At 42.7% G+C, this 22,566-nt stretch overlaps 1 protein-coding gene across 1 annotated transcript in view; it reads right to left on the bottom strand.

The window, feature by feature from the left end:
• Positions 1-22,566, bottom strand: part of srcin1b (SRC kinase signaling inhibitor 1b) — a 49,950-nt gene that overhangs the window by 5,564 nt on the left and 21,820 nt on the right. The window contains exons 4-18 of the mRNA XM_030078361.1: positions 22,158-22,287; positions 20,207-20,378; positions 16,258-17,174; positions 15,024-15,113; positions 14,708-14,748; positions 14,419-14,442; positions 11,064-11,224; positions 10,701-10,876; positions 9,907-10,037; positions 7,640-7,787; positions 6,585-6,882; positions 5,871-6,213; positions 5,420-5,562; positions 3,499-3,648; positions 1,322-1,465 (exon numbers count right to left, since the gene is read on the bottom strand). Coding sequence (XP_029934221.1) covers positions 1,322-1,465; positions 3,499-3,648; positions 5,420-5,562; positions 5,871-6,213; positions 6,585-6,882; positions 7,640-7,787; positions 9,907-10,037; positions 10,701-10,876; positions 11,064-11,224; positions 14,419-14,442; positions 14,708-14,748; positions 15,024-15,113; positions 16,258-17,174; positions 20,207-20,378; positions 22,158-22,287 — 3,068 coding nt within the window. The remainder of the gene's footprint in view (positions 1-1,321; positions 1,466-3,498; positions 3,649-5,419; positions 5,563-5,870; positions 6,214-6,584; positions 6,883-7,639; positions 7,788-9,906; positions 10,038-10,700; positions 10,877-11,063; positions 11,225-14,418; positions 14,443-14,707; positions 14,749-15,023; positions 15,114-16,257; positions 17,175-20,206; positions 20,379-22,157; positions 22,288-22,566) is intronic.

Raw genomic sequence — 22,566 nt, 5'->3', positions numbered from 1 at the left:
AACCCTTTGAACTTCAACAAGCCATCATGAAACTGGCCCAAATGTACCACTGGTATCTAGGAGCTAACTAACGGAGAAGATGATTATGACCATTGAGAGAAATGAGGGGATTGGGGTGAGTGGCTAAGGTGCTCCCTCACTGAGAACGAGTGGCTCGCGGTGTTATCGCTGCCTCTCTCTGAGCATTTTCTGCAGCTCTTTTTAGAGGAACGTTGCCAAGGGTGGGTCAAGGCTGTTCCACTCAGCATGTCAGAAGCAGCTTGAAGTGTCTGCAGGAGTAGATAAGAAGAGAGGAGCTTCACATTCGAGAGGAGTGCTTGAGAGTTCACCAGGCAAGTACCAAGCCTCGGACGTCTATTGTGTTCTTCCTTCACCGTCCAGCACTTTTCTTTGTCTTTGCATTTTTCTCTTTGTTTGATTTGTAAACACAAGGCGGGTTTTTCCTTTGAGTCGAAAAGCACATTTGACCTGCTATTTCAAAACCCCTCTACAAAAATAACTTTTTTTTTCTCTTTACAGGTAAACTTTGAACTTGTGCTTCACCCTCATCATTTTGCATAATGTTTTGTAGCATCAGTTCTGTTGGAGGACAGTCTAAGCAATCTAACTTAATGGGTTGGCGTCTTGATAATGGCTGGGATGCTAGACCTTGGAAGCTCAATACTGCCCGTTGTCCAATACCACTTGCTACATTAACTTACTGAAATACTATCCAAGGGCTCTGATGGAGTACTGCCTGCCAACTTTGGGATTTACACCATGATCAATACAAAAAGAACAGCGTGTGGTACTTCTCTGATGCATAAGGGGAGAGAGGAAGAGGATGAATGAGGATAGAAAACATGGCTGGATCACAATGGAAGATCAGCAGTTTGACTTTGAGATGCGAGATCATTCTGTGGCATTATTGGAAATTTTGTAGCACATTGTCGGCAAACATGGAGTCGTATAGGTCTGACTATTATCGTACAGCTACAAGTTCTATCGGTCACAAGCACAACCAAGACCTTCCTCAGAAAATCAAAACACCAACATACTTGCACGACAAAAAGGTGTTCTCTAAGCAAGCTAGGTTAGATCCAGGAACTTAAATGTCAAAACACACATCAAGAACTGTTGTTGAAAAATCAAGATTTTTGTAGATATTTCCTCTCTCCTTTCATGTAATCTCTATTGTCTGGTACAGTTTTTTTTTTTTTTTTTTCCTCATTTCCCAGGAGTCGCAGGGGGGTAAAACCTCCTTTGGAGTTACCGCAGAGTGGAGAGCAGATAGGGGGGTCAGATGTTAGCGTCAGAGGTGGCTGTTTTAGAAGTGGAATACCTGCTGCTGGCCCTGGACCTTGGGGAAATCCTCTTTCTGCTTGCGGGTTTTGGGCCTCTCCAGGCTGCCCTGTTGCAGGTGTTTGAGCCTGGCTGCCACGGTGGGCTGCGGTCCCTTGGTTGGGCCTGGGGAGTTACTGGCATTCTGTGGGTGCAGGGAGAAATATCGAACATTAGTGGCACTGTCTGAGTCATTTCAATGAGTTATTTTGCCGCGATTAACCTGAGCAAAGTCACACCATCCCAGACACCAGTGTTCACTTTTCAATGCGTATACTTTTATAGAAGTTCTAAAGCAATCAGCCTCCAAAATTAGCTGTCCAGGGGATTTGCTGTCACCACCAGTATTTGTGCTTTTTCTCCGGTGTCCAATATTAGTAACTTTGACAGACAAAATGATATCTTCCAAAGAATGACCTTGGAAAACTGAGGAATAACACTGTCTAAATATACTTTTCCTTGCCCCCTGTCTTTGCAGATGTCTGAAATATGATTTTTCAACTAGATTCTCAAAAAACACCAAGGAAATGACAGAGTGCTCAATTTTGGTACTTGACCATTCATGAATTTTTATATTGCACTGATAAATGAAAATGTTCTGCAATAGGGAAATATGACTTTAAGGGAGAATATTGGAAGCCATCATCTTCTCATTCGACTGACATTAATCATTGTTGGCAAGAATGCAATTTTAATGAGAGCATAGTGCCTTAAATACCTTTAGTAAGAAAAAAAAAAATCAGAATTTGAAGCATCTAGAACTATTTCCGTCTGCAGCTGGGAACCTGAAAATCTCCTTACCCCCCTTACCCTGCTCCCCCTTACTATCCTTTATTTTGACATCTACCTGCTAAGAGCTGTTTGTGTGATAATTCCAACAAAAACAAGACCTTTTACTCAGCTAAAAATACGTCATTAGGGCTGTCAGGTACTTTAGTCATCGCTTTCATTCTGCAAGGCAAGTCTAAATACATTATCTACTCTAGCCCTGTGTGACTGCTTCAGCCCACGCTGACTCACTCAAAATTGTCAATAGCAAGATCGTATGATTGCACAATGTATCTACATCATGGGCTTATAAAATTAAACACAGTCAAGCGCAAGTTTCCCAAACGTTTGTACAAAGATCATCTTGTGTACAGTGCATCAGAGCTCTCAGGAGGCCCGCTGCAAGTCGATGCAGGAGAAGAACTGTTAGCAAGGTTAGAAAGAGAAGTTCAGTGAAATCAGTATAACTACCTTATAAAACACTGGACTGACACACACTGCACAGAAGCCACTCACTACACTCCCCTCTAGAGATGCAATGATACTATATGCCATACTGCTTGAGTGCACATCCTGCTTGAATGTGTATAAAGTACTGAATATTGAATGCATATGTATTATGTTATTGTATTCTCTGCTATCAGTAGCATGCATGCACTGGTCTTAGGAGAGGTCAGTGCATGAAGTGTTCAGTATGTCTGTCTAACAACCACACACTGGTGACTAAAATCATTATAGTGAATTAAATTTAATAAATTGAATTCTCACCTATTGATATTAAATAAGTTCTTCCGTGTGTGTCTTTTTTGAAACCCTTTTCACTGATGTTTTGCATTGATTTAGTGCAAGAGGATGTGAATGGGTTCTGTACAAATGGTAGACAGAAGAGGTCTTTGATATCAAAGGTCAGAATGCTCACAAATAAATCACTATCGGTGATTGAAGTCATCGAGTGAATTCCTGACACTAATTGGCAAATTAGTAGTTCTTTCAGCTGAAGCTTCAGTAATACAGTGTTAAATGAAAGAGGGAAATGAAGGGCAAGAGGACAAGCAGTGGAAAAAGAAGCAAGTCCACAGACAAGGCAGAGGAGTACGGCTATAAGTGTGATAGTGGCAGTTTCAAGTTTACCTTTTTTCCAAAGCACCCAAATGTGCAGGGGGGGTAGGGGTGGCCCTTGGTAGGGTGTTGGACCATTTATTACAAGAGGGATCTTTTACAGAGGCTCTCTCAAATATCTGTGACGTGAGTTGTTGCATGGAAGAGTGTGGCAAACACATGTTATGACATTGATATGGCAGATTGCATTCGTAAATAAAATCAGCAACCACATAAACAAACAAATTGCATCTTATTCAGAGTAATTTATGACACCTCCCAACCAAATAATGAAATTCTGTATCATAATACCTCTAGCTCAGCTATAATCTTCTCCTCGTCGTCTTCATCTTGGATGGCTGAGGCTGCGATGACAGGAGGGGTAGAGGCAGGTCGGGGGGTGTCAGAGGGCGTCCGCCTCAACTTCACCAGAGTTTTAGGTATGTCTCCATCCTCTTCCTGCTTTGAGCAAGATAAAGATGTTAAAAAATTTTCACTTGTCAGAGGAAAGTTTACATGGTGCAATTACTTATAACTTCCATTGTATTTAACCACCTCTGAAATCAACCACACATTATCTTTAAATTAGTATTTTGAGAATTACAAAGCCCTCCTAGGTGACTGTTTCTAAATTCTTATATTTCATGCATGCAAATAACTCACTCTAGACAGTGAGTCATGTGGCTGTGACTCAATTTATGAATCATGCACATAGGTCAAGAGATTTAGTTACTGTTTGACAATGCCTTAGCAAACGGCATGATATGAGCAACTTTGAGTGACAGTCAAGCAGTTGACCTCTTGGGATTTTCATACACGTCACTGTTTGTAGTCTATCAATAATTTTACACTAAACAAAAAAAAACAACTGTCGGTGAAAATGCTTTATTGATGGGAGAGGTCAGAGCACCGTGGCAGCACTCGTTCAAGCCAACAGTCGAGCCATAAGTAATAGTAACATTGTGCTGCTGTGCTGAAGGACATCGCAGAGCCATCAAGTGGATGGGATACACAACAGCATAAGATCACACTGGGGTTTCCCTCCTGTCAGCCGAGAACAAGAAGATTAATCTGTAGTGAGCACATGATCATCAAAACAAAAAACGCTTCCAGGTCCGACAAATCCCGAGTTTTTGCTGAAACATGATAATGGCAGTTTAGAATTAAGTGTAAACAGCATAAATCCATGGATACAGCCTGTCTGGTGTCAGTAATACAGGCTGCTACTGGTGGTGTTTTGGCTGCGCATTGCCTCTGTAATTTGACGACTCAAACAGGATGTTGTGGCAGGACATTAGGCAGGGAGGGACTGTTCAATAGAGGGCGGGATGGACTGTAACAAAATCTGGAAAGTGAATCAGAAGAACTGGACCGCTCACCTCCTCCATGACCTCCACTACCATGTGTTATTAGAGCAGGTAGTGGAGTGCAGGAAGCAGAGGAGGATATTCTGTCACCAGTCCAGAGGACAAACAAATGTCCCGTGTTGCTACTGTCACTTTGAAAGTTGTGAAGTTACAGGATTTATATGGCAGGAGAAATGGATGTGGGATTGTTTGATATTTATTTATTTATATTACACATTTTATGAAGCTACACCAAATGGTACTTTTCCAGGAAAGTTGAAAGTTACCGGGTTTTAATATAAAATTATGAGGGAAAAGAAATACCTTTGGTATTTATTATTAAGTGGGTGTATGTTTTAATGGAGAGTATGAAAAAAATCACACGTGAAAGCCATCTTATTGTGACTGCATATGGATAATGCATAAGGCCATAAATGATGCATCATCTCAAGAAGACTGCAGCAACATGGCAGTAACTTTAGTTTCTCTGATGGTCTGCACAGCACAGAGACTTAAAACCCAATGGAGCAGCTGTGGAGTGCGGTGGATGAATTTAGGCTGTCCTGAAGACAAAAGTGAAAGCTACCTGATGCTTGAAAGAACTCAAAGGAAGTTTCTCCATGGAGAGTCAGAGAGGTTTGAGATGGGTTGAAAGCAAAGAGGAATTTACTCTTCAGTTCTACAGCATGAGTTGCTTTTCCTGTATCTGAGACCAACCTTAAAATATGGCTTATTGTACATATTAAAGAGCCTGGTTTCTTAAGTTATAGGTCCAAAATGGTTACACGCCTGTTTTTGCTGTGAGACTGTATTTAAAGTTGAGTCAGTAGCTTATTTATGTCCTGGGATGCAATTAGGTACCCCCAACTGAACCTACTATATCTCACCTTCATATTCTTGGTGGTGACAATGACCTCCCCGGTGCGGTTGGTGGTGAGGCCGTGTGCTGATGGGAAGCTGCGGCGAGGTGGGGGTGGAGGCGGGGACTTGGAGGGCTTCTCTGTACGGTACCTGGCCACACTGAGCTCCGCTGTACACACACACAGCAGCAACAATACAGAGACTTAGTACAGCTAGAGCATGCTAAGATCTAGCCAACACTGTCGCAAATAATACAAAAGGCAGCTACTCAGTCAGGCCACAAACAGTCTTGCAGTTTAAAAGAGGGCACAGTGCCAAACAGACCTTTACTGTAGAAAAAAAAGAAAATCGCTGCTGTAACCTAGAATAAAAAACTACTGAATTTATTTTTGCCAAGAGACATAATCATTTTATATGAAAGGAAAATCCAGGCTTTAGTTGGAAACTTCACAGACAGTAGTGAAAAATGTTACTCACTGGACCCTCGACGTGAACCCGCTCCATCCATACTGTTCAGCTTCTGCGCGGCCATCTGCACCTTGCCAGGCTGCGGGTCCCCGCTGGGCGTGGTGGTGGTGGTGTTCGTGGCAGCGGTGCCAGTGGTCCCAGCTGCAGGAGAGGTGGCTGTGGTCGAGGTAATTGGGATGGTGATCTGAGGCTTGGGGGGCACGGCTGGCTTGTTGATGTGTCTGGCAGCAAAGTCCAGGTCCGGGATGGCCTTCATCAGCTCAGCCTGGGTCTCTTCCAGCAACCGGTTGATGTCCTGGGCACTGAACTGGGTCAAGCTGGCTCGCTTCTCCTCCCAGTCCCGTTCTGCCGCCTGACATGTACACAGATACAGGCAAATATACTAATGATAACATGCCACAAACTTCTACAAACGGATAGGGATACAGGCACAGATACAGAAACACAAATGGCTCAGGCATGTTCACACATACATGTGTTGTGCTGTCTGTGTTTGTCACAGAGATAAAAGCAGTTGTTTACCTTTTGATGCTGACTTAAAATGTACTTAAAACCTATGCGCAAATGCATATGGAAATCTGCCATCTGGCTAAGGCTGACGAATTTGCACTCAGTGTTGAATGATGTACATTGAGCTCTGGATTATGTGCATGAATGTCATCCAAAGATGAAGAAAAATGCAGGTCCCAAACACACGCACTATTCAAATAAACAGTTTATTACCAGTCTGACTTCAGCTGACACACATTTATCAGCCGGACGGCGGGTTGGTAAGTCATCGAGAGCCCGATTCCTAAAGCTCATCGAGGTCTGGATGTCCTGCTCAGGGCCCGAGGTGTCTGTGTCACCGCTTGACATGGGCATCCAGTTGGCCAGGCCGGCACTGCTGCTCAGGTCATTGAGACTCAGAGGAGGACTGTTGAGGATATCCAGGTCAGAGCTCCGCCCCATGTCATCTGTCTTCTTCTGTGGCTGGCTGGAGAGGTCCTCGGGGCCCTTCCACACTCCCTCTGTGACTTGTCTGTACATAAAGGGGGGATACAATACACTACAATACACACAGGAGAGTATGAAGGTCCTAGACAGTGTTAGAGGGACAGTTCTGAAACTGCAGTTAAATTACATTCTAACTACCCAGAAATAACAGTTTGTCAAATAAACAATGATTTTACAAACAAACTATATTTTTAGGTTTGTATATACTACATTGTGAAGCATGACTGCATCTGAATATCCTATCACAAAAATCTAAAACAGACTAGACACAATGTACAGCCTAATCATATCTAACAAAACAGCTTTGAAATTTCCACACATTACTGTTTTATTTCTAACCAACAATATTTGATCCCAGTGATTTAGAATCTAGTATCTTACATATATAACCATAGAGCAGGATTTTTTAAAATAAATATCTATTTTTTTGCAGTTTTACTTTCACTTGATGTAATTCAGCTGAAGCCTCCAACCTGTACATCTCAGCACAATGCTAAAGAAATTCCCTTATTTGCATTTCCAATATCCCAAAACAGTAACAGCCTGGGTTATTTTATTCAGAATTCACATTGTCTACAGTGACACAGCCAGAACTTTGATCTATAAGTAGAAGACTGATTGCAGAACAGGCTTACAGAGAGTCACAATTACAGCTGAAACTCAGTGAGACTATGATGACAGGTCTAAAACAGGAGAGTGGGCTACGTAAGCTGACCTGCTTTATTTAAGACATTTTTTTTGTGACAACTGAAGAGTGACGAGGTGCGTTTGAAGCCGTATACCTGCGTAGTGTGCTGAGCGCGTCAGTCATGGTGTTGCAGCGCTTCAGCAGGGCGTCCAGCCGGTGAGGCTCCTCCTTTAGGAACTTTACAGCCTCAACCTCCACCCTCAGCACCACCCGCATCTTACTCTGCAAGCTGGGGAACTGGTCTGGACAGGAAAGAGTGATGTGAGGGTAGGGAGGGGAGATGGGGGTGGGGGAACCAGCAGGAGAGAGAAAAATACAGACGGATGAAAAGAGAGAAGTACATCAAGGGATGTGCCGTGATGATACATGGGAGAGTGGATGTGGAGAGCAAGGGAGGCAAAAGGGAAGGTAATGGAAATTATGGCAGAAAAGACATAAAGGGAAGACAGGATGCTGTTACTGTCACAGCTCTTTGAAGACAGTGGATTTTCCTGTCATGCCGAGATAGGGTGGATTCACTGGAGGTAGGTCAAATGAAAGAAGGGGATGCTGGATGCATGGAGCAGCAGAAACAAAGGACGAATAACATAAATAAGGAGCGCAGGTGTGTGTATCCATGTGCCTGTATTTTCTGTGTGTGCACATTTTTCAACTAACTATGCCTTTACACAAGAGGTAGAAAATCAAAGGCACCATTCAAAATCAGCAAGATTATGGTGATTTTCCTATTTGTTAAACATGCTTCAAGCCGCTCTTTTGTGTGTGTGTGCACACTGTCACACCCCCTGCTGAGTCCCAGTGTAGTCTCCGCACCCCCGCCAATGCTCCACATTGCGAGATGACCTTGATGATTCCCGTGTGACAGCATCAAACCACTCTGCTCCATCTCCAGACGGTGCACTATTTTGCACTTACTCAACCCTGAAAACTGATTAGCCACCCCTAAAATTCTGAATCAAAGCATAATGTTGCATTTGTAGGTGCTGGGTGGACAACCAGGAGTGGTCAGCCTGCACGGTATAATAATGAGATCGCCGAGGTCCACAGACGTGCTTATAAATATTCATGTTTGAGAGTGAAAGTATATAGGTTAAAGTTGCAGGACATAAGGCTAAACGGAACCCTCATGAATATCAATTACCGCAATAGAGAATTCATAAATATTAATGTCGGATGTTTCATAGCATAAGCACACAGAATTTAATACTGCTGAACTATGACCTGTCCCCCGGGCAGAGACGCAAACGAACTGGTAAGAACTACTGTAGTTATTGTACTTCATTAGGTTTTAGGAGTATCACTACTTTTCTGAGTAAGAGGTTGTAGTCTTTAGCTGGGGACTGACTTCCATGTGAGTAAGTTACAGCTGCAATAATTGTAATTGCAAAAACGAGACTTAACTGAAAACTGTGGAGCAGTAAGCTCTTAATTAATCAGTGAGTCAGCTGACAAAGATAACCATGCAGACTCAACCATCAAATGATGCGCTTGTCAGTTAAGTGTAAATGATTCTCACGTGAATTGTCTCTTTGGCAATTTTGATTAACACAGCTTTAAGGAATTTCAGTATTTGCACCTATTTTCATTGTGTCACCATTAATTTAAGACACAAAAATTCGGAATATTTAGAAAACGATAAATTATACCAATTTGAGCTAAAAGGAAACCAACCCTACATGAAAGGCTGATAATGAATATCAAGTATTGGAGCAACGCCCAGGTGAATAATCCATTAATTCAAGGAAGGTATCTGAGTATTTTTAGTAAGTTACTCATGTGCTGTTGCTTAAAGATCATGCAAATCTGAGAAATCCTGATGCACTGTGCCAGCAATATTTAGTATTCAGTCAGGTATTAGCAGAATGTATCAGCATTCAGATCTATCTAAGGAATCAGAAGATGCTGTCACTAATATTTTTTTTATTTTTATTTTCTTTTTAACGGAGCTTACAGTGCCATGGGAGGATGTGGCAGGTAAGACAAATGAAAGGAATATGCCAGGGAATACTGAGCTGGCAAAAGAGGTATACAGCACCATTGGAAAGCTACAATAGAGGTTGCCCGGTACAATTTGGATGGTGAGTGTTTGTAGCAAAGTCAGCTTAAATAATACTAGGTGAATTAAGCATTCGTGACAATTCAAGCTTAGAGCAGGCAGCACAGTCTGCAGTGTTGGAGGCAGCGGTGGGAGCTGGTGAATGGCTGTGGCTGAGGAGAAAGCAGACTGACTGGGGCGCAAACTCACTGAAGTAAACACACTTGGCTGTTACAGGGTATGGACACAAGCAAGCGCACACAAACAGAGTGAAAGAGGTAACAATGAATCTCTGCACACACAGGAGGTAATCCCAAAATGCTTACTCTTGAGCTCGGTTAGTGTCTCCCCCAGCATCCTCAGCTCCTTGCTTTTCTGCTCCACATCCTGCTCAGTCACCAGGCCGTGGTTGACGGACGAATTCTTCTGCAGCTCCTCCACTGACTTCTCCAGGTCACTGAGGAACACAGACTCATATCACTAGACTTTAAACCAACCCACCTAACAGACATTTTTTCATTTGTTTTTATCAACCCCTTTTAACTACAACGCCTACAACAATTATCAAAGCCATCTGAATTTCAGTATGAGGTGATGTTTAGTATTAACTGTCAATGAATCTGTGTCTCTATTCTTCTTAAGAATCATGAACAGCTACAATTTAGGAATCACAGGTACCGTATATCGTAGAAAAACATGGTAACTGCAGTTTCATCAGCCAGGACTACCATATTGCTTTACAAAGATTGTATGAACATCATACACCACATTCATCTTGACTTGAGAGCAGACAACTAATGAAAGTGACAATAAACTTCACTATACTATAAGTAAAGCTATGGTTTCAAATTAGTGTTCCTATGTCAGGGTCCTTTTTAAGTATGGGCACCTGATTACTGCACCTCATTTATTGCACTTTACTCTCCGTTTCTGTAAAGTTATAATCTTGTGTTTGCGCTGTATGTGAGGTTCTATTGTCCTTGCACTGAGTGTGTCAGTATGTAGTGTGAAACAATACACTGTCGATGTCTTTGTACCAATAAATGCGCAAATGCAACCAAGATAAATTCCTCTACATTTACTGTGCTTGTCAAATAAAGTGATTCTGTTCCAGGCTCACTGCAGCTGCTGGATGAGCAGCTCCTCCTGGTTGAGGTATTTCAGTCTCTCTTCCTCCACCAGGAGGCGCTGTCTCTGGAGAGGGTCCTCCTGGGTGCGCATGGCATCGAGCATCATGAGGCTCAGCTCAGACTCCGTCTGCCTCAGCAGGGACAAGACGGAGTCCTGGTTCTCCAGCTGGGACATGGCAAGTCACATGGTTAGTGTTATCTGACATTGTACAAATTATCACACATGCATGCCCACACACACACACACACAATGTGTGACAAGACACAAAAATTAATTCATTCAGTCACATTTGAGCATAAATACCAAAAGCACTGTGGTGTTTCAGATCTGTTTTATCCACAGTCGTACACACCTGCATGTCCCGTAACTGAGAGAGCTGCTTCCGCAGTGCGTTGGTGTTCTGCTGCAAGCCTTGTAGGTGGAGTTGCATCTGCAGACGGGACACTGTGACTGGCTGGCTGGCTGCTGAGGGTGGCGGTGGCATTAGGGCCAAGGGAGCAGATGGTGTCATAGCTGTCCATCAAAAAGCAGGATCTCAGTTCTATGTCTCCTCTCTTAGCTTTCTTTTGGGTTCCTTTATATCACACTGGAATCGATAGAAGTTGTCCCAAACCACTAGCAGGGGAACCCAAGTTTGTTTTAAAATGAATACTTGAGGGAATATCTGTCTGGCATGTCTATTACTAGCAATAAAAACAACACAACAAAATAAAAAAAAATAGGGTGCAGAGCAAGACAGAGGCACTGAAATTGGACGGGTGTGCCAATAGCCAGTAACCCAGACACTCCCAGGCTTGGCCTTCCATGACCTAGAATATTTTGCCGGGTGAAATTTCACCCTTGAACGATTGTATCACAACAACAAAATAATGATAGGATAGTGAGGGATGCTAGCAAGGTGATGGGTGCACATTATGTACGGCAGAGAGACATTTATTGCAAACAAGCTGCACAGAAAGCCATCATCTCTCTGAACTGCCACGACCTTGAAGCGAACTCAACCTCCCTCCTTCTAGATGTCAATTCAGGCTACCGAATCCAAGTACAGGTTTACAGTATAACTATTATTGCTTTTTATTAATTCACACCTTATGATTTTCTGAACTAAATGTTATTGAATGACAAACACTGTGGAGTAGTATTTACCCTGTTTATGCACTTTATATGGTTACATGTTTCCTGTTATTTTTATGTACTTTGTGTTTTTGTAGTTGTGGTGTTACGTGTGCGTGTTGTCTTGTTTTATCTGTTGTAAACCTGCCTGCAAAGCAAATTTTTCCCCCAGGTACATGAAAAAAAATTGAATTGAATCAAGTAAAATTGATCTGACTCAGAACGAATTCAGTGATATTCAGGACATGATCTGCCATGTTTTCTGTCTTGCGATGCACTCTCTTCAGTTTTACAAAATAATGTTCCATGCTCTGAGAAATTGGCGTTGGCAATCCAGGACAAGTTCTATCTGTAGGACAGGGGTAGGGATTAAGGTCTTACACACAGACTAACAATGATTAACAGTATGGGAAGGCTTCAAGGACAAACAGGATCAATAGTCATAGCAGTATTTCCAATAGATCCAGGTATCTCATTGCAAAGAGTCCCCAAACAGTCCAAAAGTAGGGCTGTTTTTGAAACAGGAATAACATCAAATTCCACTGAAATGACAATGAATGTGATGCTCAGCGACAGTAATTAGGGTGTCGAGCCACACGCATCATGCAAAACAAGACAAAGGGATAGTAATTAGAAGACTTGCAGTCAATCATTAATAGATAATGGTTTTCTGGTTTGCGCTTCAAGTCTACTTCTTTCATCCATGATAAAAAAAAAATGTAAAAAATAAAAAAATAAAAATCCATCCCTCAGACTTTAACTGTGAAGTAGTACTTCCGCAACACAAAAAGCCATTACCCTCAAATGATTGAATGCCACCGGTATAGCTAACACATTATAGTAATATCTCCTTTTGGTTAAACGTTTTTCACATTTCAGTGCACACACCTCCACAGACATTCAGAAGCAGTCAACTTCCAACTTAAGTTGCCCTGAGGTTCCACTGTCATTACCATCATTCAGGATTTCCCTCCCCACCAATATCACAAAGAAAAACGTTTAAGTGTATCCAGCACATAAATTAAACATCCGAGCTGGATCTACTTTTCTTTGTTTGTAGATGAATTAGAGGCATAACTTTAAAAAAAAAAAAAAAAAAAAAAAAAAAAAAACTGCGGGTATTCAAAAAGATACAAAGAAAGTGGTGCCGAAAGTGGGGCCTCCAGAGCAGCCATTTGTGGTGCTTGATTCGCTTCCCAAGACAAGTACACACTGAAAAATTTAAAATGCTACACCAAAGTGAAATATGACTTCTATTAAATGCCACACCGAAATCTCTCCAGAAGTGTCTACCCGACCAGTGTCCTATATACTGTTCTATACAGCACAGCGACGCATAGTCACCTCAGAAAGACCAAGAAAATCACTTCACCCTGTCGTGAAAGTAGACCTATCCCTTAAAAGGGGGAGATTAAAGCCACATGGTAAGAGAGAGGTGAAGTGAAACTGAGAGAGCAGCATTACTCCGCGGTGCGAATGATATCCTAGAAACCCTGGATATGAGAGTGGAAGGTGCTGCAGGGCATTTGACCATAGCCAATTTAACACTGTGCTATGGAAGGGCATGTGACAAGCGCAGTGGGCAGCGCGTCCGAAACCCTGCAGTCGTCCTTAGCCAAATGTGTTTCTGCTGCCTCACCAGTTCTGATGAATAAGTGGAATGTCCTGATTTCAGCTGCAAGCACAAAGCCTGTTCACAGATAACAGTGTGACTCAACGCAACTGTGACTGGCTGGGGAAAATATGCAGTTTCATCATTCTGAGGGACAGACGACTGTCTGATAGATCTGAAGGAGAAGACGATACAGAACAAGTGTGAAGCGCAGCAGTTTCAGCTTTTAACATTTGGAGCAAATCTGCGAAGCTTCACTGGTATTTAGCAGGAACAGAAATTAACGCTGAACAGAAACTCTCCTCAAGACAAAATGATGCTTGAGCCTTGCAACAGACCTGCAATACTCACTCCAAATCTATTATAAACACAAAATTTAAAAAAAAAAAAAAAAATCCATTGTTAACGTACAATTAGATAACAAAGGGGTGTCAGTTCAACCATAAGTCACCTTTAAGTCAACTTTAAGTCACCACATCTCTTCCACGTGGGTAACAGCTCCAACAGAAAACCCTCACAAAAAACAGCCACGTGTTCAGGGGATACAGAGTGGTTGTACAGCTGAAACATTTGAAAGTGTAATGTCCTATGACTGCAGAAATGAGCACAGAGCAAATTATTTTTTGAGAGTGCTGTTTATTCTTCTAGGTTTGCGACTGGCTCAGCATTTGTACCTCACTCTTGCTCTTGAATGTTTGAAAGGAAAATCTCTGCCTTCTGCCAACAGCTCACTCTGATCAATCCACACAGAACAGACACAAAAAAAGAAGAAGGAGAAGAAGAGGAAGAGGAAACCTTGACGAAACAACAATTTTGTTGTTTAAGATTCAGTGCAACTCAAATGGTTTCCCACTCAACAGATAGAAAACAAGGAGAACTGAAGGACGCCAAACTGGGAGGGAGATTAGTCCTTCAGGGAGACACACACAGAGGGGGGGAGACGAGGGAACAGGTACCAGAGACTTCAGGAACATATAGCTACCTTTCTTTTTTTTAGATCGTCCAGCTAAAACAAGAAGCATGGGCACCGGTTACACAGCAGCAAAAGCTGACACATATGAAGAAGCTTGCAGAGTGAGGCACATTGATCACATACAGTATGAGGCATTTTAAGAATTAAGCAAAAAAAATGAAATAGCAACATTGTGAGAAGAAGAGCTAATTTATGTGGCTATCAAACAGACAGCAGTGGGAAGCAGTGACAGCCAGTGATAGGAAAGACTTCTTCCCTTTTTTCCTTTTTTTTTTTTTTTTTCACACTGAGCACTTACTGTCAGTTCCTGAGCAGTCACTGGCCGACTCAATCTTCTCCCTAGAAGAGACAGTGTTAAAGTACTTAGAGCCAGAACACACTATCTGCTTAGCTCCTGGAAGGCTATTGATGTATAGTGTAGACATGCTGTTTACTGCTTTCTTCAGCATATACTGTCCTGAGCATGGGTGTTTGGCTGTGCATGTCTGTGTGCAGAGCATCCTCTCAAATATGTACACCAGGATCTTAACATTATTTGTTTGTGTATACACGTGTATGTCTATTTTTTTCCATGCATGCATATGTGTGTGTGTGTGTGTGTCTGTGTGTCTTACGGGCTGTCTGCGTCCGGCCCCCTGCTCAAAACGCTTTGCAGCAGACCTGTCAGGCTGGCTATCTGCTTCTCCATGGCCTCCATGCGTTCCCTAGACACACACACCAAGGATACACAGTGTACTATAAATAACAGCTGGACACATGTTGCACGTAATGTGTATATTATGAATATGACAATTTCCCTGGTGTGTGCCCTATATTTTTTGGTGGATGGAATCAAGCACAGTATTGATTAAACCATCCATCTATGTTTTAATCCTAGCTTTGATTTAGAGCGCCGGTTATATTGATAAAACTGTTCATGAACATTAAATTATATTTATGACAAAAGTTGTACAATTCTTAACACTGGTTGCCCGGTACTGTCTGCAGGGCTGGGTGATATATTGATATCATATTGGCATCATGATGAGAGTGGGTATCGCTTAGGATTTTGTATATTGCAGTGTGGTGATATGGTGTACGTGATGTCTTTTCCTGATTTAAAGTCTACATTAAAGGTAAGGGGATGCAATTTTCTAAACTTATTCGGCTGTTGTGCTGTTGTATCATTTGTCTCTTCCTGCTTGGTCATTATATCCACATTATTAATGACTGTTAATCAGAAATCTCATGTGTACATGCCTTATGAGAGCACCAATAGTCATCCCTAGAATATCATCACAATGTTGATACTGAGATATTTGGTCAAAGATATTTGGTGTATTTGATTTTGTCCATATCACCCAGCCCTAACGGTTAGTATTTTTTAAAATCAAATTAAGTTACATTTCACATTCCTGTGATGGCCAGTCAAAGCTCAGTAAAAAGAGGAAATACTTGCTTGAAATATGTACAGTAATTATGCTACAACGTTCACAGCATGAATAACACGGTAACACCTTACAATAAGAGTACAACAATTAACGTTAGTTAATGCTGTAATGGTTAATTAACTGTTAGTTAATGATTATTATGGCATTTACTAATGTTAATAATATCTACAATAACCCTTAAATAACATATACACTAATACCTTAGCATGAACAGCATTAGTACATGATTCTTAGACACATTAGTTAACAGTTAGTTAACTGTCACTTAATGTTTATTGCCTGTTACTTAATGTTTATTATGGCATTAACTAACGTTAATTGTTGTACTCTTATTGTAAAGTGCTACCAATAAAACAGTCACAACAGTATACTTGGGGAAACACAGGGAAATGAGTGCATATGAAGCAGGCTGCTCTACCTGGTCTCGGTCTCGTTCCCCAGCAGAGCTGAGCCGAAGCCTCCAGCGCTCCCTCCCTCCCCTCCAGGACCGGCCATCAGACAGAGATGTTCTGAGGCCAGGCTTAGCCCTGAGCCCTGGCCCCTGGTTTTGGGACTCTCTCCAAACACAGAGGAGGTCACTGAGTCCCTCCGCAGACTCTGTCTCCCAGGGGATCCCCGGACGGGCATGGTGCCTGTGTAAGATTCCCTCATGTCGGGTATCTTTTGTGGGGATGAAGGCGGTGGAACCCGGAACCCCATGGCCAACATGGACGCAGCATATGCATCATTGTACAGTGGTCCTCCCGGCCTATAAAGCGCAGTAGTTTCCATGAGCTCTCCTTGTAGGGCGGCTGCTGAATAGGAAGTGAGTGAACGCACTGACCCGGCGCCTCCTCCTCCCCCTCCTCCACGGCGGTACAGGGAGCCATATGGATCTGCTCTGGCTGGGAGAGGCGAATGAGGACCTCCCGCAAGGCTAAGCCGGCCCGTGTCTGGCCCCAGAGAGTAGGGGTCAGCATAAATCCCCCCTCCGCCACGATCGTCCCCGCGCAGCAGCACCACACTCCTGGATCCCCCCACCTCCTCGTCGGGCTTCACATCCCTGCGCTCAAGGATGGCGCTGGGTGAGGCGCAGAAGGCCGGCTGGGTGTGATGGGGCTGGTGGAGCTGCTGGGGGTGGTGGGGAGAGGAGTGGTGGGAGTGGGGGTGGGGCAGGGAATGGGTGTGGTGGGGCGGCCCGGCATAGGAGGAGGGCCGGCCGCCGCTGTAAAGGAGGCGGGCGCGGGACGGCGAGCCTTGGGGAGGTGAGGCAGAGGAGGTCGAGTGGGAGGAGACGGGCGGGTTGCTGAGGCGGCGGTTGGGTGGGGACTCCTGAGGTGCGTACACCATCTCCCTCTGTGATCAAACGAAAGAGCGACAGACAAACACAATTAGCATTTTTTTTTCTCTACCCGTATCTGTCCGTCCACCTCTCAGTCCATCAGCAGGACAACTCAAAAACCACTGGACGGATTTACAAAAATTTAAGGGCAATCTTGGTCATTTCCTCCAACAAAGAAGTGATTAACTTCTAGGGCCAATCCAAATCAGGGGGCCTAGAAATATGTGGGACTGTATTTTCTAAATACATCATCAGCAGTGTTACGTTATCAGTTGGTCACTGGTCAAAGTGGCATGAACCAACATACCCAGCTGAGACAACAGCATTACCAAAATGGTACCACAAACAACACGGTAACTTCCAGCTGTGACCTCAGCAGGGGTCTGTGCTCTACTGAGTTCACTTGTTGTTTTCCTATTTTATTTATTCATTCGACTCTTCATGGCTGTTTCATTATTCATGCAGTATTGATAGCAGATCCATGACAGGGATTTCTATAATGGCAACGACTGTAAACGTGCAGAAAGGCACTCGAAATTGCACCGCAACCCACATTTTGAGTTGCAGTTGACCATTTATTGACTGGCTAAGCATGAAAAGGTTATCTTTAGGCATCTACACCAAACACAAGACAGCCAAATAAAGCCGAACAGGGCAGGGAGCAGCAGGCTGTGATAGAACTGAAGGCGCTGCATTGTACAAGGCAAGAATAAACGATACAGCAAGGGGACACAAAAGAACCCAAGACTGTAATTGCACATGCAAATTGAAAAACCAATATTTCCACATAATAACCTTTAGGCTTCTTACAATGGCACCCTGTGGACACCCTCACAGCAGAATAATGACTCTAGTGCCATCATCTTCCATCTTGTATCTTAGCAACAGCCTCATATCAATGACACTATACTATAGCATGCCAGAGAGAGGTAGAGACATTTCATTCCACCTCCAAGGCCCCCTGAAGTCACCAGACGTCCATCACAGGTAAACTCACAACAGGATCTTCCCCCGGCATTGTTCTGCTTTGACATTTCTCAAACTGCAGAAAACCTGTCAATCAAGCTCATCTAAAGACCGTATTTTATCCTCTGGTCCCATGCCTGGATGGGGCTCGGCACTGCTGGTCATGCTTTTGTGCTCTGTAATCAGGGAATAATCTCAATTCTGCTGGCTAAGGTTCAAAGCGCGTCCACACACACCCACACACGCTCGCACACACACGTCCTAGTCACTCACCTTGGTAATGGAAGAGGCAGCCCGTGTATCTTACACACATAAAACTCAAGGTAAGCCTGCTGGTTCGATAAGGCTGTAAAACGCAAGGAAGGTTTCTGAGCTGTACACAAGCTGAGGATGGCAACCAAGCCCGGGGGGGGGGGGAGATGGAACAGTTGACCTCTAAAACGTACCAGGCAGCTGCAAATCACGGCACTCAGGCAGGCAGGAAGGCACCCACACACACACACACACACACACACACACACACACACACACAGCCATGCAAACGGAGGCCCTGTGCTTGACTGACAAGAGCAAAAGCGGCAGATGTGTCAAAACGGCCCTGCAACACACAAAATTCTAATTTCACTTCCACTCTTTTAGATTTCACTCCCCATCTTCTTCAGAGTGAGCACTCCCCTCCCTTTTTGGACGTCTCCGTGACACCACCGCTCCAGTTTATAATTTTGTTTATTCTATAAAAGCAGCATTCTCTAATGTTTCAAATGACTGCTCTCTAATTGCTTTAATCATAGTGTAATTAGACAGTAACAAAATGCAAGTTGTTGCACACAAAATACTAACACTGTGAAATAGAATGATATTGGGCACTGTTGCTCTGTCTGTTGGCAATGGTTTATTTTTCTCCAGCTGTACCAAAATCCATAAAGCATTAGCAAATACTAATCATGCTAATCGTTCTGGTGCCACGCTTGTTTTGCCAGCAGCTCGTTGATGACTGAGGATAAATTATGTTGTGGCTCATCAACATGACCCCAACAACCCTGCATAAGGAATACTACTGGTACTTGGAATACTGCGACAACTACCTCTACCTCAAATAATAATAATAATAATAATAATAATAGTAGCATTAATAATTATAATAAAAGAAAAGTAAAGAAATACAAATGGCTTCTTAAAGACACAGGAAAACTAGCCAATTCATCGCAAATGTAGCAGTTACCTGGGCCAACATGGCACAAGTATCACTACCACCACAGCTAGTTCTACTGCAAGTACTACAACTACTACTGACACTGTTTTACAAGTAGTATTACAAGTAAAATGTTTGCCACAATACACTGGGATACTGTTTATGCGATTATTATGCTTTCTGTCAGCATCCAGTGTGATCAGCACTGCTGATGCAAAAGGGTTGGCTCTGGTTCAAGAGCAGCACCAGCGGTTCTGCTGTAAGGTCACATGACTCATTCACACCCACTTGTTTAATGGAGAGTGACTGACCCTAATTTATGCTTGGACACATTATGCAATGCATACTAGTGTTTGTAAACACTAATATCAGCACTGTTCCAGTGGGATTCACATGATAGTGTGGAATTTCGAAGAGGGTTTCCATTGAAATTAAAAGAAATTCCACTTTAAGACGCATTAATGCTGTTTAAAAAGCTGTTGCTGGTGAGTTACATTGTGTTTCCAGTGTCCTTTTTGTTGTTTTAAAGATGTAATTCTGTTTTTCTGCTGGTGAGCTCGCAAATCATGTTGCACACAGAGATCAGCTGCAGCTACAACAGAGAGGTTTAAAATAGCTTTCATATGTTTTAGGCTGAAATTTTCTTTATACTTCAAAACACATTACTCTGGGATAATTTAGAAAATTTCACTCCTATGTCCCACAGCTAGAAAGAGACAAGTAACGCTCCCACCTGCTAATCGATGACACATAAACAAAAGTACATCTCTACTGAGATTAATTTGGTAAAGGTGAATGTGAAGGAAGCAGGATTATTTCCTTGGCATCAGTTCACATCTTCTACTGGAGCACATGGACACAAACATCTAAACACACACCCACACTTACCCGGAGGTCTCCGTTAGCCAAGTGTGGGTTGTGGTGTCCAGGGTAGGTGCCGTAGATGGGCTCCTTGCAGTAAATCTTTATTACACAGCGGTCCTGAACATCCCGTGGGTCCTCCAGCTCATAGAAGACATTACGTGTTTCATCTTTGATCAGCAGAGCCGTGCTGGGACACCTGAACATCAATAGTCATCAAAACAAATGAAGAATAAAACACTGATAAATTGTCTACGCAAAGACTATTTCAACACCTATTACGGTCTAATAGCCAGCGATACATATTCATTTGCAGGTATATTGGAATATCTTTAACAGCATGAGGCACCCATAATGAGAGAATCAACTGGGCAGTGTGTTATTGAGCTCCAAAGAAATGAAATATTCATTGAATGGACTTATCAGTGCTCTGCTGACAATAGCAAGCTGGATGACACATTTATGAATTGTATAGTGTTATAGAGTCAGAGCAAATAGCGTGTTCCTTTGATATTATAAAAGACAGTTCAGTGAATGAACCACTAAAAATATCTTCTTTTTTACTGAATTGCTTGAAATTTGTAACATTTTATCCTGTCTTCAGATTTCTGGAGAAATCCTGCATACTCTGACATCTCAGCTGGTTTAACTTTTCATTTCAAAATGAACAATTGGAACATTTTGAGATCTGATTACAATAATGGGACTTGCAGTTGGCTGTTGCACCTCCTTTGGCTGTATTTATTTAATTTGGCAGGACTTGGCATCGCTTTTTCTCCCTCTGCAGGCTGTAATGATCACTGCCTGGGTGTCTATGTAGTGACGTCACTTCCACCTGGCAGAATCAGAGATTACTTTTGTATTGGAGAACACGCTTGTCTGAGACGTGCCGCTAATCTTGTGTTATAAGACCTTTTTTTGAGCGCTGAAACCGTGACCTGTATTGCAACGTCTGCCCTTAATGAAACTACAGCTGAGGTATGAAGATTTTCCTCCGGTGTTCATCTATTCTGCTCTCCTGACTCCCCAGAGATCACCCACAACTCTATAATCTTTTTTATTGCTGTTTGAAAAATTCAACTCCAATCAGTTCTTTTTTTTTTTTTAATGTGACAACAATCCTACAAAAGTCACCACTTTAACAAGTACTTTTGTTTTATGTTTAGTGTTAAAATCTCACTTCTCTTAAACAAGTGAAAAATGTGTGAAATGAGATAATCACACTTGTTTTTTTTTCCAATGTAGTTTCACTTGTTCCATGATTTTTTAAAATTTGTTTTTTATTTATTTATTTTGTTTTTTTTTTGGCATTTCTGCTTTATTTGACAGTCATAGTAGAGAGAGACAGTAAAGACAGGGGAGAGAGAGGGGGAATGGGCAGCAAATGGGTTCAAGTTGGATCTGAACCCAGGACGCTGCGATCAGGACTCAGACTTAACAAGTGGTACGCCCTCTTATCTGGTGAGCTACCGGGCCGCCCCGCATGCATTTTTTGAAACAAGGCAGAATATGGCAGTAGTGTCATGAAAATGACACTTGATTCAAGAAAATTCGGGAAACAAGTTGATTAGCATTGGAAACAAGTGGGATTTTTTTCATCCCACAAGCAGAAGATTTAAACACTGATTACAGGACTAAATGAATTGTTGAATTTAGTCCCGTAATCAGTCAAAATATTGTACATCCAGTGTGTTGTGGTGTAATTGAATGACAGAACTTTGAAATATACTGACATTAAAAGTGTAGTTACAGCTCTAGTAAGGTTAAACAAATGAATAAATACATAAGATGGTTAAGTGAACATGTAGCCAATTTAATAGAAATTTCTATTGTAAATGCTGTGCATCAAAATTTTGGCAATTACATCTCCTTCTCTTTGTTTTATAACTGCAGTTGAACATCTGTGAGAGAAAGAGAGAGCAGTATATGCTTTAAGTTCAGTCAGTATGAGCTCTCAGGTGTGAATGCCAGTGTTTACCTGAGCATGGCCATGGTGAGTCTCTGGGGGAACATGTGCACGATGAGGGCCCTCAGAGTCTCCAGGCTGGTCAGCTCATGGGTCAGGTGCACCCTCCGTGTCTCCTCCCCGAGCTGGAGGAACAAGATGCCTGGATTTATGGATGGGGAGGAGGGAAGGAGGTGGTCAGTAATGGCCGAAGGGGAGGAATGAGGGAGGACATGAAAATGGAATTTGGAAATAGGTTTGAGAAAAGATGGCAAGTCACAGCAGGAAAGGGAGGAGATGGGGGGAAGGGAAGAAAAACTGATTAAAAAGAAGAGCGCACGGGAGAGGAATCAAAGTGGTTGAACCGTTGTTCAGATGCACATTTGCACAAAGTTGGGAGATTAGGAGGGAATGCCGGAGAAAGAGAGGGAGGGGCAGAGAA

This window comes from Myripristis murdjan, chromosome 19 (assembly GCF_902150065.1).
Source record: "Myripristis murdjan chromosome 19, fMyrMur1.1, whole genome shotgun sequence".
Classification (NCBI taxonomy): domain Eukaryota; kingdom Metazoa; phylum Chordata; class Actinopteri; order Holocentriformes; family Holocentridae; genus Myripristis; species Myripristis murdjan.
Note: the sequence above shows the minus strand (reverse complement) of the source record. Positions and strands in the feature narration are given on the sequence as shown.